The sequence below is a fragment of the Teleopsis dalmanni genome, chromosome 2, assembly GCF_002237135.1.
Source record: "Teleopsis dalmanni isolate 2A chromosome 2, ASM223713v2, whole genome shotgun sequence".
In the NCBI taxonomy this organism is placed as follows: domain Eukaryota; kingdom Metazoa; phylum Arthropoda; class Insecta; order Diptera; family Diopsidae; genus Teleopsis; species Teleopsis dalmanni.
The window spans coordinates 173,644,705-173,662,652 of record NC_051847.1 but is presented as its reverse complement, the minus strand read 5'-3'; the positions used below and the strand labels follow the sequence as shown (position 1 = coordinate 173,662,652).

General features: G+C 29.9%; 1 protein-coding gene across 1 annotated transcript; it reads right to left on the bottom strand.

Moving 5' to 3' along the window:
• Positions 1–2,195: 2,195 nt before the first annotated feature.
• Positions 2,196–3,262, bottom strand: LOC119682561. Its single transcript, XM_038096031.1, has 3 exons — positions 3,176–3,262; positions 2,878–3,114; positions 2,196–2,782 (listed from the first exon to the last, which is right to left on the bottom strand). The coding sequence occupies exons 2-3, from the start codon at positions 3,010–3,012 to the stop codon at positions 2,345–2,347; spliced, it is 573 nt and encodes a 190-aa protein (XP_037951959.1). The 5' UTR covers positions 3,013–3,114; positions 3,176–3,262; the 3' UTR covers positions 2,196–2,344.
• Between the last annotated feature and the right edge of the window lie 14,686 nt (positions 3,263–17,948).

The window sequence follows — 17,948 nt, the reverse complement described above, 5'->3', positions numbered from 1 at the left end:
GTGAATGTGGCCTCTATGAGTTTGCAGCATTCATTCTCCACTGATTCTTAGTTGCATTTATGAAATTCATTCTATCAAGGCATTGCAATCTAATCGTTTGTTTTTGTTGTTTATGGCAAACAGAGCGTATCAGCAATGTTTTGTAAAAATAATTATTTTGCGGCTTTTTGTCGGACGACAAGTTCTTTTGCACAATCTACACTACACTATTCTAGCGGTTTAGAAGGATATTTTAATGGATACTGGCAAAGATGTAAATATGTATATGTGTGACTAATAAAAGTACTAATAATATAAAGCATGATAAACTGTGCTAAATCCTCCCCATTTAACTGTAAGTTCTTCAGTAAATGTTTTAATAGACCACAACAATACTTCAACAACGTAACTCATTGTGGTGTAGTACTTTAGGTTAAACATGCATTAAGACCACATGGATGAAGGAAGTGCAGTTTACTGTTTTCGCTAGCAAACGAAGTCAATGAAGCGTTTCTTGAATTAATCAAAAAAAATTAGAATATTTATTATATATTTTATTTTAACATAAAATTTGCAATAACTGTGCTTGATTAAGCCCGCCTTCTTCATGTTTACAAACAGCGCATTCCGTACCCCTTTGCAAAAGTATTTAAATTTATATGCACGAATGATGTAATTTTTATAGAGTAAAATTGCATTTACCGCTCAATTTTGAAACTGAAACCTTTAACGTGCCGATTCCCTGCTGCTCATATGCCAATATGTACATAATTTAGAGAATTCTGAAATGCTCCTTCCCCTTCTCATTACTTACCGACTTAACTCATGCATGCAACAGTTTGATCGCATCATTTTTCTGGCAGCACATGCCACCGCAATATGTTCGACTGATCCGATCCTCATTTAATTGTGTATCGTTTTTGTTCTAGCGGAACAGGCAAGAGAAGCTACTAAAATTACAGCAACTAAAAACAAAAGCGCAGCATTTCGAAGTCTCGGCAAACAGTCTCATCAAATATTCTGTGCAGACATTAGTTGTTATGTGTTTATGAGTGGCAACCATCACGGAAGCAGATGTTTGCCAAAATAGTGGAAAAAACAATGCCGTTGGAATAGGAAGCAAACGCAACTCCATGTGGCAGTACCGCATATTTGAATTTGATGAAAGTGGTACATTCAACTACATACCACATAGTGCGACTGCAGCGTTCGTATGTTTTCAAAACAAATCGTTCCTAAGGAATCCGTCTATGCGCCTTTCAAAATAATTAAGTTCGTCGTCATGCCTGTTATGGTCTTGGTTATGTCGTCGACTTCGCCATTGACTGTTCTTGATGTTCAGTCTTGGTGCTTGTCATGGAGCTCGTCTTTGTGTTCATGACTTTATTTGCGTTTTCATTATTTTTAACTACTGCCCGCGTCACATGGTTCAATGAATTGCTTTATTACTGTGAAAAGTTTCAATATATGGACTGGCAATGACGTATTAGCTTGGCTGCAAGTGTATACGTCGCAAATTTATAGGTGGATGATAATGAATTTTAGTACATATGTCAAATTAATTATGTGTTGTACCTACTTATAACAAAAATATTTTTTTTTACTTCAAATTTATTTTTATTAAGTAACAGAGTACTACTTCTGAAGATGTAGGATAGAAAGTACCTGCTTGGAAAAATTTAAAGGTCTCAACACTGTTTTAAAAAAAAATTATAAACTTCATACGCAGAAAAAGATTAAAAAATATTTAAGTGTCTTTATGTTAATGATACTCAAATAATAATTAAACTTAAACTATTAAACTAAAATCTTATTACTTCTAAAGGATTTCATTACTGATTATATCATAACTTTTTATAGGCCTAGGGCTATTACATTTCATGAGAAATCTCAATTATGTAAGAATTAGGTAATTATATGACTTAATTATTTCTGTTCTGATTTTCAGATTGTGATATAGAACTATTGTTTTAGTTCCAATTAATGTAGTCGGGAAATTAAACATACTTATTGAAGAAAAAATAACATACTTATTGAAGAATGGAATAGAAGGTATATTAATAGGATAAACAATTTGGTTAATAACAGAGGAAGTAAGAAGTCAAGATGACTGATACTTCAATATTTTTCTTAAGCATACTTAATAGTCTTTTGAAATTATTCTTAGTTCATACAGATTTAAACTCTGGGTATAATAATAAAAAAAAACAATTGTATTGCATGGAGCATATCATCTTTAAATATATATATTTATTCACAGATGCCTTTAAGACATATAAATTTATCGTAAAATTTTTATTGTGAAAAATTGAATAAGCCAGTATATAGAATAAAATTTAACCTCCAATTTTTAAAACAATCAGATCTAATGCTCTGTTGAATCAGTCTGGTTATTTTTGCTAGTTGTTTCAGCTGATAAAATAGTCTCATTTTCGTCATCACATGAAGATCCCAAATAATATTCAGTTGAAACGGTAGAATCAGTTTCATTACTGACTGCACCTACTGTCTCTGCATAGTTCCTTTCACATTCTTCATCCGCTCTTCTATTCATCCGCCCAGTGAACACATCATTGGCACCATCTTTCTCAGTGCCTTTTTTTGGGGTATCAGTGTTAGTTATAAACTTAATAAAATATGCACGGTCAAGCAACTTCTCGTTTTCCTCTGCTTCAAGCTTAAACCAGTCATGCTCAGGAGCATCATCCACACCATTTTCATAACCAATAGATTTGCGATCACAGCCATAATGATCAGTAATGTTACTTTCTACTACGTTTCTGTATTGGTTTAGTTGAGCTCGCTAAAATATTTTATGAAAAATTACAAAATATTGATTTGGATTTATTTTGACATTTGAAAACTAAAAACAAACAATACTAAAATAAAATAACTTACGGCTGAAGTCAAGAGAGAGAAACCTTCCAAATTTTCATTAGATCCATTACGACCATTACGACCAATACGATCAGTACGACCAGTACGATCAGTACGACCAATATGATCAGTACGACCAGTACGTGGGAAAGGCATTTTAAAAACTTATGTAGTCTTAAACCAAATTAACCAAATAAAAACGCAATAGGTGCTCAATCAGCCCTCATCGTCTGGAAGATTTCTAGAACAGGTACTTAACTGTAAATATTTAATATTAATTATTTAATTCTTTTCTTTTTTGAAAATTAATGCTATTTACATGCAAGTCAAGTCTACTGTAAAGCAATTATAATAAAGTTTTACTTTTGACGTTTATTTTCACAACAAAATTTGGAACTGATTGTAAAGAAAATATTTTTTAAATGTTTTGAAATACACAAATCATTTTTAAGTTAATTTAAATAATTCATGACATTCTATGTTTTTTTTAACTGCTACCAATAAACTGAAACTGGTAGAAGTGTAAGAGAAAAATAGTCTAACAGATAGAAGATTTATAATCAAACGAAAACAGTTATCATTGTATTCCACGGAGAATAACAGATTGTTATTGGCTACGAGTATTTCTGATTTTTCACATCGAATACGTACCTTGGTTATTCTACACCAGCGCTGTCCAAAGCATGTCCTACGGGACACATACAACTTGCGGATAATATATCCGCGATATATTGCTAATCTAATACAATACGCAAATTTTTCCTTAATTTTGGTGAAATTATATTATTTTAAATTAATGGTATCCCAAAAAAATGAATTCATAAATTAATAACGTACGTACTTGTTTCTACGGCCCTCCAATCTACATAGTGACATATAGTCCTCCAAAAATGTCTGTAAATTTTCAATTGTAATAGGCCTATGACAAATTTATGTAATTTACTTTTTTTTTGATATCACGGTCAGTAGTCAGCTGACGGTAATTGGTCACGCTCATAGTGTGCAGCTAATTTTTTATATCCTCATACCACTGTTTTTCTGAAAGAGCCATTCTCTTCTCTCCAATAATGCACTTCTCCAATTTTGTTTTAATATTTACTTTTTAAAAATGACGGTTAGATTAAAGTATTTGCACTTAATTTTATTTGTAATCAGCCTTTGAAGTAATAGATCTCGCAAAATAAAATAATTTGGTCACGTTCACAGTGATCTGCTTAATTCTCATGTCGTCATGAGACGACATTGTTTCCGCAAAAGAGCCTAATATTTTTCTCCAATGATGTGCGTCTCCAATATTCTTTTATGTTAATATTGTTAATATTTTTAATTATATTGGGTAACAGCACTTAGTTTTTATTGCAACCATCGATTTAAGTCATTGATCTCGCAAAATTGAATATTGAAGAACTTGTAAAAACTGTGCTGACGTAATATATTTGTAAAAATTTCATTGCAAAATCTTGACTCTTAATATTATAATAGCATTATAGAAACCTTTTAAAAAGGTATATATTGAGAGTAATTTCATTAAAGTTCACACAAAATGAAGTACAATGTAGTCCAACAAATGTTTCTTTCAGATTTGGGTTTTGGTTTAAAATTATTTGATATAGAAAAATGAAAAACTATGTCATATAATGGTATCATTTATTTTGTTGAATCAATCCTTTGGCAATATGAATTCAAAAAATTATTTCGTTTGAATGACACCCTGAAATATTTCTAAATAGATCAAATTATTTTAGTTGTTTCCAACTAATTGTTTATATTGCTGTCTTTAAACGTGCATGACATTATATTTGCTCTTCAAAGGCCAGAAAGTGATTATAGGACAATCCCTATAACTACTCATGTGCAATTTCTACACAGTCCACTTGACGGAATACGCCATCACTTAAGTATTGATGCAATGACACAATTCTCCTTTAGTACTCCAATAACTACACGAATTACAGATTTGCTGAAACCCAAAATAGCTTTCGTTATACTCCTGTGTAATCTATGTCCTAAGATTGTAATATCGTCGCAGTCTTCGCGATTTAAACCACTAAGTTAAAAAATTATTCGTGAGTAATAAATTCAAATTATATTTTTCTTTATAAATTTCGCAATAATCAGCGATACATTCAATTAATGTAATCAGATATATACTTTGTTGTTGTAGTTTATTACTGTTTAAACCTTTCTATTTGAATAAATATATTCTTCCTTGATTAATTTTATGGACCTATTTCAACCATAGACATCTAGTTTCTTAGGGCTTCGTATCTTTTAAACTTCATTTAACAAAAAGACTCTTAAAATTTTAAATTGTTTAATTAATGGAAAATACTACAATTTTTTTAGATTTTTATCTTCGTAACATATGTAACGCTGTTGTACGGACGAGTGATTTTCACTCACTTAAAGTATCCCAAAACAAAACCTCCTATTTTATAAATGTTTTTCATTTTGTGAAATCAATTAATTATTCTTTTTGTATCAAAAAATTTCCTTCTAAGTTAACACAACCATGACCCTTCGACTCCCGCTAATTGCTGCTGAAGATTTATAAAGAAACAAAAAATGATTGAAAGAGACTGAAAAACATATTGAATGGAATAGAAGAGGTCTTCCATTGCCATATTGTAAAGCTTATAAAAATAAATCAACATCCGTTGTTATGCTAAACATTCAAAGCCCTTGCGCGGTGTTCCCAGCGTTAAGTAAACATTCTACATTTTCCCAAGCTAAGCACGTACATGAGCCCTTCGTGCGCATTAATACCTCAATAAATGCCATATTTGCTTTATTCCGACTGACTGTAGGTATTTCTGCTACAATTTAGAAAACATTAAAAGTGTTAACTTGTTATTTAAGCCTTACCATCGCTTCCTTACTCCTCTCACACACCAAAGCCATTCATTGTAACTCAGAACTTTTTCATTGCTGCTAAGCTATTCTCAAAGCGCTTTCTGACGATTAATAACCTATTCTTCTGTAAGCTCTTTCGGCGTTACTTGTACTGCGCTGAGCGTGACTTTGTGTTTCTTTCACATCACGTCACATCCACACAAGTAAATTCCTGCTGATATACGAGTAGTATTGGCCTCTGACTAGAATAACACATATATTTTCTGTTTTGTTCCAATGTTCCTGACTTCTCTATTATTTTACTATTTTTGAAGATTATTTTTTCTTTCTTTTTTTTCATTATTTTATTTTCTTTCACCTTCGAAGATTTTAATGCCAGGCTATTTATTATTTGCTTTGGCGTTAGTTTATTTATTATTTGTGCCGGGTGAAGTCATTGCGTTGGTGGTTCTTCCATATGCAAACACACACAAAAAATGCATTTCCTTTTAGAGATCGCGTTAGTTGGTCGGTTGTGCGGGTTCTATTGGCAATGCCAGTGCTGCCATATGTTGCAGATGAAGTTGTTCGTTCTCCAAAGATACACCGCAAACATTGCCTTACCGCATATTTCACTTAGTTTTATGCGGCCTATCTAGGCAATAGACTACGCAGCAGTTGCATGGATATGCCGTTTGCGTTTTCACGTATGCCCGAGTATGAGTATTATGTGTACCACAAAAGCTGGTAGAGCTGATAATTATAATGACGTTGTACTGTTGATGGCTTTACTTCGGTTGTTAATGACGATAATGCTGGTGATGTATTTGCTGCTGCAAAGAAGGTTAACGACTTTAAGTCAATAAACTACAAAATGGTTCTGTTTGTCATTTATTGTCTGACTATTTAAGGAAAACAGCTGATAAATATACAACTCGCTCAACTAAAATATTTGTGAAAGGGAAAAATAGTCTTTTGTTATGCGGCGACAATTTCATTAACAGGAAATGCTAATTATGTAAATAATTACATTTTGATAGAGGAAATTCTTATAAAATATTTATAATACCCGTAGTTTACTACTAGGGTAGCACAAACAATAGAAAACAATAAAATTTCATTTTCATTAAAAAAAAAGGGTGTTATAAAAAAATATAGACTTTTAATGACGAAGAACGTCGTTGCAATAGTGCAGTAAAACCTGTGACAAAAAGGTTTATGGTAGGTTTGGTAATCAAAAAAAATATTGAAAACCAAAGTAATAAAACAGGAAAACTGAAATAAAAATTCATTATGATGTAATCTATTACAAATGTATTTGTGATACATTAAAAATAGAAAAATAAAAATGTGCTAAAGAGACTGAGTTAAATAAAAATAAATTTAATTATTTCGGCATTAGTCACTTCGAAGTTATATACATTTAAAAAACCATTAAATCGTAATTCTAACTTATATGTATTTAGTAATTCTACTTAATTGAGGTACTAAATATAATGTATTGATTGCCTCATCATTTTTATACTTTGTTGCTATATATTTTCAAAGATGTTAAAACCTTAAAAAAACTGTGATTGTTAGAATGATTTTTGTTTATTTTTAACGATCTTTATATAAATATTATTTAAAAGCTAACACAAAGATGGTTGGTTGGTTGCAGTAGCAGGCCATTAAATAATTTTCATGTACCTTAATTAGCGATTTTTCGCCGTTTTGCTACCACATTACTCGCAGAAACCCTAGTATAGAAGAGTAGGGACTAAATCCACACCGCATCCCGTAGGTAATTTAATAGGTCTTTCATCTTCACCGTTGAGTAATCTGATAAACTATCAAAGAAGTAGGAAAATACAAAGAACCTATATCTTCTGGACGCTAAAGCCGGCCATTCACAGAGAAAATGTATTATTGTTTCTTTCTCCTGCAAGTTTCCACAACTTCTACAGTGAGAGTTATGTGGAAAGCACAAAGATAGTTGAAAAATTAAGCATTATGTATATGTAACTTTGTGCTTAACAGATCTGAGATACTTTTGTTCCTCAACTTCTAACAGCACATTCTCTACTTGGATTTGTGATTTTTAAGTTCTAATATTAAAACAGTTATGTAAAATTATTGGAAAATATATTTATTGGCTTCTTAAAGCTCCAAATGATATCAGCTTTTAAAGCTGTGTTCGCTATATAATAGCTTAAAAAATTTAACTGAACACTATTATATCATGATTTTCGTTTAGATTATCAAATTTTCTTTTTCATGGGGCATGTTCGTTCGTTCGTTTGGATTGATCCATTAATAAGATAAATTTATATATATTCACATGAATCTTGAAAATCTATATAAAGGAAATGATAAAATTAATCCTTCGAAGCTTCTTCGAAACGCTGCAATTTGATACTAACATCAAAAGGTGAATTGAGTTCTGATTTCTGCTTCTGGATGACTGATCCCTCGATGCTTCTTCACCTCATATTACAATAGTCAATGATCGGTACTTTTCGGCAAAATTGAATTCAAAGGTTTCGATACTTTCTATCGTTGTGTCCTACTTTTCCGCATCTTAAACTTGCTATGGGTATGCTTAGTTGTCCGATAACTAAAAAAACTAAATATGTTGTTATTCAGTTGGATTAAGGTTCTAAAATTAAGAACAGTTTTTAGTGTAGACAAATCTATGTTTCTACCTTATCTAGTTAAGTGAATGATGATGACAATTTTTAATTTTTTTTTCTTTGTATAAATGGAGATTATTTATATAAATCTAAACCACACAAAAATATTAGGTATTACTTTTGGAAAATAACTTAAGTACAAAAAAAGTCTAAAACTGAACCTTTAAATATATTACAAATAAACTAAGTGGGAGACTGCTTAAATATCTGCTGCTGCAACTTAAAATTTCGACAAAAAATGACTTTACTTTGCAGTGTTGAAATATCAGATTGCCAGCAAAATAATCGTAAAATTAAGTTGTCACTGAATTGAGGTTAGCAATACTCCTATGAAGTATTCGAACTCTAAGCAAACAATTTAAAAGAGTTTAGCACAGCTTGAGATTAATTTATGGGTTCACTGAAAAAGAGTTGTGTTGAAATTGGAATGCAATTGTCCTAAAACTGTGAAGTTGTCGAATTGTAGTTGAATTGTAAATAATAGTATTTATTACAGCTTACCATAAACTACTAGCGAATAGTTTTGAGTTTATTAGAAGTTTAAGATATTAAAAAGAACAGTATATTCAAAATATTTGGGACTTCATTATTATATATAATATTATATATGTTAATAAAGAGGGTGTCTTTACTATTGCAAAAAAATATGTCAACTGTTTAGTTTTTATGGTGACTTCATAAAACTTTTGCATATCGCTTTCAAGTATCGACACTTACCCGTACTTAGTTTTGCATATTATTTTTGTGTGTTATTTCAACAAATTCAATAGGCCAGAAGTTTGGGCTAATGATGCTTTAACTATTACTCAACAGCCCGGAGCATATTATTGCATAAACTCTTTGACCTTCATTATCTAACAAACAAATTTTGCTTAGCGTTTCAAAAATGTAAAATGTCACCCAGGAAAATATATGCCCCGAGCCAAACTGCACTTATGCATATCGCGCAAAAACTGTTTATGTTTATGAGTACGGATACGGGTACGGGTACCGATACGGGCATGGGTATGGGTACTAAATTTTATTTCGTTTTATTGCGTGACACACCCGCAGAAAAGATACAGTGTTCGCATACTGTTCACGTACAGATATTTTCACAGTTTTACAGTGCTGCCACCAGTGCTGCTGCAGCCTTTGTTCGCTCAGTTGTTCCTACTTTAGTTTGAATTTGAAATCGAAATGGAAATTTTACCAGACATCATATGGAGTACGCGCAAAGGCGACCCGCTGTTTTATATCATTGGTAAATCAGTGGCCAAATTCTTTAATTTTTTTGTTTTCTATCCTCTGACAAGCGTATTGTGTGTATATCACTTGGCAGAATACAGATACTTAAGCTCACCATAAAGAATTTATGGTTTGTTAATAGCTGCTATGTGCATAAGCAAAATGAACATAAATTAAATTTTTATTTGTTAGAATTCGAAAGTTAATTAGCGTGCATATTAATTTAATGTGTGAGAGTTTATCTGAGCTTCGAAGATTTTCAACTTTTTATCTGCAGTTAACAAGCTGTGTTCAATACCACCATCAGTAATTCTAAACAGTGTTGGATCGTTTAATTACAAAAAAAAAATTAAAAAAAACAATTATTTTTATTTTCACTAACACTTTAGTGTTTTTAAATTTAATGATGATGTGTTGCAAATAGAATATTAGTTATTTAGTGCAAAGTGAGACTGCTTAAAACAAAAATAAAAGTTAACTCTCCTTTTGCCAGAAATTCAGCTCCATTTACACAAGTGAAATTAACTATTACATTTATTTACTATATATTTTTATTCACAAATATAAGTTTGCTTTCGTATATTTAAGTGTGATCATCATAAGTTTTTATAACAAATCAGATCAGGTCTTAACCGTCTCAAATAGTCTTACTCATATAAACCTGTCCCATGCTAGTACCCATAATTTACTGGTGAATTCCGTCGATCATCTATCACATTGTTGATGTATTTTGCTCACGGTCGATCATGGTTTCTTATTCTACTGAAATTTAATTTTAGTATTTTGTTAAGTACATATATGGTCCTCACCGATTTGAGCGATGACTGATAACTTTGTATCAAATACCGCTTTCACTTGTTGTACCAAATATCTTTCTATGAATTTGCAGTCCTTGTGGCACCACTTTATGGATTGGAGCATTTTGTATTGCCTTTGTAAGTACAATGTTGGAGAGCAAACATGACATTGCATCGTTTTATTATAGACTATGATGTTCATTGTCTATACGTGCCTCATTGTGCCACAAGGATGACACATCGTTTCAGATTCTCATTTTGTATTTGACTGTATTCGTAGCAGTTTTTATCGCATTTATTCCAAGCTCTTATGTAAATTAATAAGATGCCATCTCTTTAATTGGATTTTGTTTTGGAATTCAATTAATTTGGTAAATTTTAGGTTCTTTTCTTTTATGCAAATTAACATTTGATTAACTTAGTAATCATGAAATATATTAAATTCAGATAGACGTACAAATAATAAATAGATGGGATATGGTTAATTAAAATCATCTCATCAGTTCGATTAGAATTATAATATATCTGTTATTTACTATATTATATGGCATATAAAAGCTGTAAATTTCTTATTTATAAAATAAAATTTTCAACAAACTACATTGAATATCCTTCCATAATTACTTCTAGTATTTATTTATTTATTGGTTGGTTGATAAATACATATTAAAAATGTTCTTCTTTGTTTTATTTTTAAAAATAAAAAATATATATATTTTTTTTTATCTATATAAGATATCTACATATCTACAAAGGATGAACAAATTAATTTTTGTTCATAATTTTCCTTGAATATTTTTTAATATTTCAACAACAAAAAAAGGGCAAATAAAAAACTATCGTGAATTGCTTAAGTCAACTAAACTATCATGACATTTGTTCAGATCGTAGGTGGTCAAAAGTTGCCCAGTCGATAGGTTCATATTAGTAAAATTGCATATGTCATGCATTTTTTTTTTTTTGAAATTCCTTCTTCCTACTCTCTCAACTCGCCTGGCACAATACACTTGAAACACTAAAATTTATTGACAAAAAAATAAACAAATAAATAAATAAAATCTTTACAGAGCTAAAGCCTTTCAAAGAAGCATTTATGTTCCGATGTTGTCAATACTGATTGCTTGCATGTAATAAAGAGATAAAACTCAAAACTGAAAACTTTTCTTATGACAAGTAAAAACAACTTATAACAAACTTCAATCAGTGGAGAAAAATATTTACCATTATAAAACCGATCAGCACTGGCAGTCGCTTCTCACTGTCTACTGCTGTATCTCAGATACAACCGAACTGCGGCTTCGTCTTCTTCATCATTATCAACATCATCAGTAAGAAAAATAAAAGTTTTAGAAGAAAACAAATGACTTGAAAGAATTATAAAAAAAATGAAATAAAATAAAATAAAATAATTGAAATCAAATGAAATAGCATTTACTGAGTCAAAGAAACAAAGACCTCACCTTATGCAACTGTAAAAGCGGATTGAAATTTGCTATACTTGGCATATTGAGAAATAAAAAATAGAACATGTTTATGTAAAATTTTGGATTCTAAAGCAAGGATTCGTAACTATAATAACACTATATAACATATATGAACTGTTCTAGTTAAGCAGTTTGCTTCTTTTACATTACATGCTATTTTATTTAAGGTTCCTTCTTAGTCTTAATTAGTCTTAATATTTATGCTCAAAAGTGGGTGTATTTTTTGCGGTTTAAATAAAACATTGTATTAATATCATAGTAATAGGACATAGTTTTTTTTAGGACATAATTTCTTGTGTACTATATGTGCTGTGGTACTAGACTGTATGAAATATTGTCTGGAAATCCAATAATATACTTGTTAATCTATACAAATTGTGAGAATATAGAATACCACTATTGTCTTTTGTCTATAATTTATCGAAATAAATAAGTGATTTTATATACCACCATGGAAAATAATACGAAGTGATCATTCGGACATGATCACAGAGGCCAATACACAAAAATAATTGGAACACAAAAAAGAGATAATATTAATCTATCTTGAAAATCCTAAAGCTATCAATAAGCAAAAATTTGAACACCTCTAGATATTAGTGGTTACAAATCTTTTAATTTTTTTTAAGTCTTAAGAACGATTGTATCATTGATTAAGAATCAACCGAACACGATTTTACTCTAGAAATTTATTTTGATCTACCTTTTAGCACCTAAGAGCTTACTCTATGATAAACTCAGTCGTGTTAGTAGTGAACACATTTCTTAATTTCTTTAAATTCTTCAAAAATTGTTTGTATTAATGGATTTTTTATGAAATCTTATATAGTTGATCAAGGATCCCACATAATACATTTGAATTTTTGATTGATAGCTAATAGTGTGCTTTATAATACAAATATGGTAATTATGTTAGTGACTTACAAAAACTTTTTGATTTCTATAAATTATAAAAAATTCTATGATAATTTCTCAAGACTCAATAAAACACAAACGTTCTTTGTAAATTCACTTACAATCAGGTTTCCATATTTATAATCATTAACATATAATACTCCGCATGTAATCATAAGATTTTTCATCTTATGCTACAGTTATAATAATATTTAGTATACCTACGATATAATGTGTAGCATGTTGCAAGAAAGTAAGAAACCACCTTCGGAAATGATGTCAAAACAAAAAGAAGTTGTCTGAGGTTAATTGCAATTGGAGTGGAAAAATAGCAAGAAAATGTTACTTTTTTTGCTTATTTTCCATTTGGCCTTATTTTTTATTCAAATTCAATGCATTTTGACTAGCTTTTCTCATATAATTAAAAGCAATTTTCATTTTTGGTGTATTTGCCGTTTTCGCTCATTTGCGATGCGCAATGATTAGTAATGACATTTTCATGTCTTAGATTTTGTCACAAAATAACGAACTTAATTATTCATTTGCATAAAAAATGCATTCACAATTATGCATCGACGCTTTGGGCTAAGCAAACTACAAAGAATGACTGACTTCAGCTGCAGTAATTATTTTGGATTTAAATAGATTAGATATTAGCATGGCATGTTTTAACCCACCCCTGCTAACCACGACTCTGGCGTTTTTTTACAACATTTTTCACTCTATACTGACTTTAATACTCTTACTTTACTAAGACTTTACTAAGTTGTAATTTAATGAAATGCATAGAGCTTGACACACTCCGTTGCCTCCTTGTCACAAAAATACTCAACGATGACTATTTCTTTGGGGTTTCCAATTTGAGAGATCGTTGATTTCTTAATTGCCGCGCTAAATACGGGTTTTCATTCATTTATTGTATACACAAACTTAACCCACAACATTTGATTGCTTTGACAATTAAATAAGTGATCGTTTACTTTACCCTAAATGCAGCATTAATAAGTGCTCATTCGGTGGCTTGCCTGGTACAATAAAGTAGTGGGACTCTGCTATGGGTAAGATGTATATTTTACCACATATGAAGTGGTGGTAATTTCCATTTGTTGATTTGCAATTAGACTCACGTCTTTGGTCTATAGTTTTTCTGTTTTTCTTGGTAAATTTTTTAATTGGTTTGTGATCGGTCGGTCCTCCAAACTTTATTGTGCCAGTGTCGATTTCAATTCGTTAAATTCATTTAATTTATACAAAAATGCTGGTTGCTTTTAATATGGATTTGTTGGACTTTAATTCATTCCCACCAAAAAACCCTTTATCATATCTTTTGATTAGTGGTAGGAATTTGCTGTACTTTATTGTAAATTCTCTTCGGGAGTCATGAATATCCGTCTATTGAAAAGGTTAAAAGTTGAATTTAATCATTTTCATTCAAGTTGGATTATAAAATTAGCTCCGTTAAAGCACAAGTAATTAAATAGAATTCATTTCACATTTGTTTGAATTTTGGTAATTGAATATAACATGAATATAGTTTATAAAAATATTTTGTGTTTTTATTGGCAGCTTTGTAAACATTATTAAGCTTTCTCGCATGCTTTATGTGGGGCAATATGTTTGAGTAAACAAACTTTTAAATAAAATTTAACGATGATAAATTTAAAAAAGAAATAATATAATATGTAGTTTTATAATAATTAACTCCCAACCCCCTTTTTCGGTTACCCCCGTGGCTACATTATTACACTTTCATATGATATCTATTAATTATGTAAAGTTAAGCCAAAATAAGTTTATAAAATAAATTTAACAAAAGTTATTTATTTTAAATATAATTATATTATTATATTATTGCAATTATAGTAATATATATTAATACAAACTATATATTATATTGTATATAAGTTGTATTAGATAAATTTTTCTTAATTGAGTTGTCAAATACAAACTAATAAAATATATTAAGATTAAACAAATAACAATAATATATATAACATTATGTACATATATTCATATAATATAAAAAAAATATGTAATATGAATATACATATGTTAATATAATGTATGATAATATTTACGTCATATATGTAATTCGATATTTCTGTGGGATGAAGATTGAAGAATAAAACCAATCTTGACTACCTTTCTAACTACTATATAATATATTGATTTGTCTGTGATTTCATAGCAAACCATTCTGTTATGTTAAATGTGTCTTCAATATATATATTTTTTGATCTTATCTTTATAATTAAAGAATGATTTTTGTTTTTTCTTGTATATAAATATTTATCTGGTTGTTACATTAAGACCGAAAAGTTTTCGGAAATTCTCATTTAAAATTCGCGCGCTGTATATTTTTCGATATTTTAAGTTTATGTAGTTTGGCAGCACTGTCCTTAATTACTATGCCAAAAATGAGCGCGATCTGTCAGACAGTTCGTTTACGGCAGCTGTTGAAACCAGTTCACCTCAGTAGGGCGTTGCGAAAAAAACAATGGAAAAAAATATTGAACAAAGAGTTTGCATCAAATTTTGTGTTTCGAACGAAATTTCGTGTGCAGAATCGTTGCGAATGCTACAAAAGGCTTATGGGGAATCAGTTTTATCGAAAACTCAAGTTTATGAGTGGTACAAAGCCTTCCAGGACGGTCGTACGACCGTCGAAGACATTTCGCAACGCACTACTGAGGTGAACTGGTTTCAACAGCTGCCGTAAACGAACTGTCTGACAGATCGAGCTCATTTTTGGCATAGTAATTAAGGACAGTGCTGCCAAACTACATAAACTTAAAATATCGAAAAATATACAGCGCGCGAATTTTAAATGAGAATTTCCGAAAACTTTTCAGTCTTAATGTATATTAAATCGAAAATATGTTATAAAGTAGCGATGTGGCATTAGCTGTACTTCTCTAATTTTTTAATAAAGTATTAGGTCTACGGTTACCCTATGGGTACCGTTTAAATTTTTTGCTTTAGAATATATATTTTTCTTCCTTTGATTTTACATTCTGCATCTAAAAGGTTTCTTTGTCTCCCCTGTTTCATGTTGATAACTCTATATAGATTTGTTTGTTATAAATTTAACTTTGATGTCTATTTACCTTGATCTCCAAATGTTACCATATTGCCCAATTACTATATCCTAAAAATGTTTATGTTATATATTGTGTTGCCCTAGTTTATCACTTTAATATTATTTTTGCTATGTATAACTTACTACTTGTCCATTTACACAATTTTAGGTAAAGTATACAAAAAGAGCATTTTGTATTGTGTGTCTATATAACTTAAATATTTCTTCGTATTAAGGAAGAACATTATTTCATAAAAACTTAAGGAAAATAAAGCAAATTAATTTAATTAAAAAATATAGTTTTTTATTTCATATATACAGATTTTTAATTTAAAAGAACACCTCCGTACTAAAAAACAACGTCATAAATAAGATTATGAGAAATATTTCTACTGAATGAAGAATGAAACAAAGTATGTTTTTTATGTACTTTAATTGCTGCGAATAAAACACATCCTTTACAAGATTGATCGTATAAATCATCAAAAAAGATACATTCAATAAACATAAAAAATTGCTCTTCGGTTTTAATTTTTATTTTCGTTTGGATTATCTAACACCTTTCAGTAGCTTTCCTAAAAGTCTTTAAAAATTTTGAAATAAAATAAAACAGATTTTAAAGGCATGCATACAAAGCCACGAAAACCAATTTTTCAAAATCAAAAAGTATACAAAGAAATACCATAAAAACCATAATAAACCATATAAGAACGCCACATGATAGAAGTCAAAAGTCTGAAACGGAAGAGAGTAAATCAAACTGAACTAAGTTAAAACGTATCTCGAATGAATTATGAGGTTTGTGTCCGCTTTAGAGCAAATTCTAAACGTTAAGAGCGCGTTTAGATGCAGTACTTTTTGGTATAGCTGGCGAAATCAAGTCCCACGGTCCATTGTTTGTGTTTTAATGTTTTCTTAATTTTTATTTATTTATTTTTTAATTTTTTGTTATTAGATTTTTAATTTATAACACAACAGAACTGATAAAAAGTATCTGACTGAACTCTTTTAAATTGAAATTAACGCGCTTGTTTTTCTGTTATGTGTATTTTTGGTTCATGTTTGTTTGGTTAAGAATTGGTTTAAAAGCCATTTGAATTAATTTAACTATGGCAACTTGGTCGGTCATAAGTGACCTGTACCAGGTCATTTGAAAATTTAATACCAAAATTTATGCATCCGCTTTTTGGCCTACAGTTGCTATTGTTACCATACACAACAAATAAATTATACAGAGAAATAAATAAAATTTCATTTTTTTGGTAGCAAAATTGAAATTTGTCATACAAAATGTTGCTTATGGGAAAATTTTAGAGCACAACAAAAAATAGAGAAAAAAAGCGAAGTTAAGTCAAGAAAATTTATGTTTATCGATTTGATTGTGAACTACTATTTTACTTTCTATGTGGGAAAGCTTAAGATAATTTTAACAAAAATAATTAAAATATTCATTGGCCATAAATTTAAAAAATTATCTACTATCTACTCTCTATTAATTGAAAAAGGCAATATTTTAACGTTTTTATGCCCGCCGGTATATATAATTACAAAACATTCTACAAACAAATCATATTTCTCCAACATTGAAAATAGGTTAATTGCACGTAAAATCGTTCAAAACACTTTTCTGCTCGGATCCTGTTTTAGTGAAGTAAGTGCCTTTTTATGACGCTTTTTGTTTTTTATTGGAACCATTTTAAATATTTTATTAATTTTGATGACAGTTTTCACTGCAATCTTTTTAAGCTGCCAATTTCGACATAAGTGGAAATACTTATTATGATAATGGATACAAAATGTCTAACAGACATGTGCCATGGTTGAGTGTTGTGATTGGTTTAAAAGGGGACATCATCACTGTTTAATCGTTACACTATTTAATATTGACATTTTACTTGCGAAACTTGTTATGAAGTTGGTCAAGATATATAACAGAAATAAAAATAAATGTATAAAAAACCCAACTGAAAAAAATATGTCTATATTAAACGAAGTGTTTATTAAACGTTGTCATTGACATATAATTTTCTTTGTTTCTTTAAAACTTTAAATTTTGCTGTTGCACGTTGCTATTCAATGTTGCGAGCAACATTTAGTATTGCTATTA

What these genes read in the sequence shown, in the direction of transcription:
- LOC119682561 (XM_038096031.1), bottom strand. Translation starts at nt 3,012, where the DNA reads ATGCCTTTCCCACGTACTGGTCGTACTGATCATATTGGTCGTACTGAT. An exon ending in TCTCTCTCTTGACTTCAGCC is followed by an intron (nt 2,783 to 2,877) that starts GTAAGTTATTTT and finishes AAAATATTTTAG; the next exon opens with CGAGCTCAACTAAACCAATA.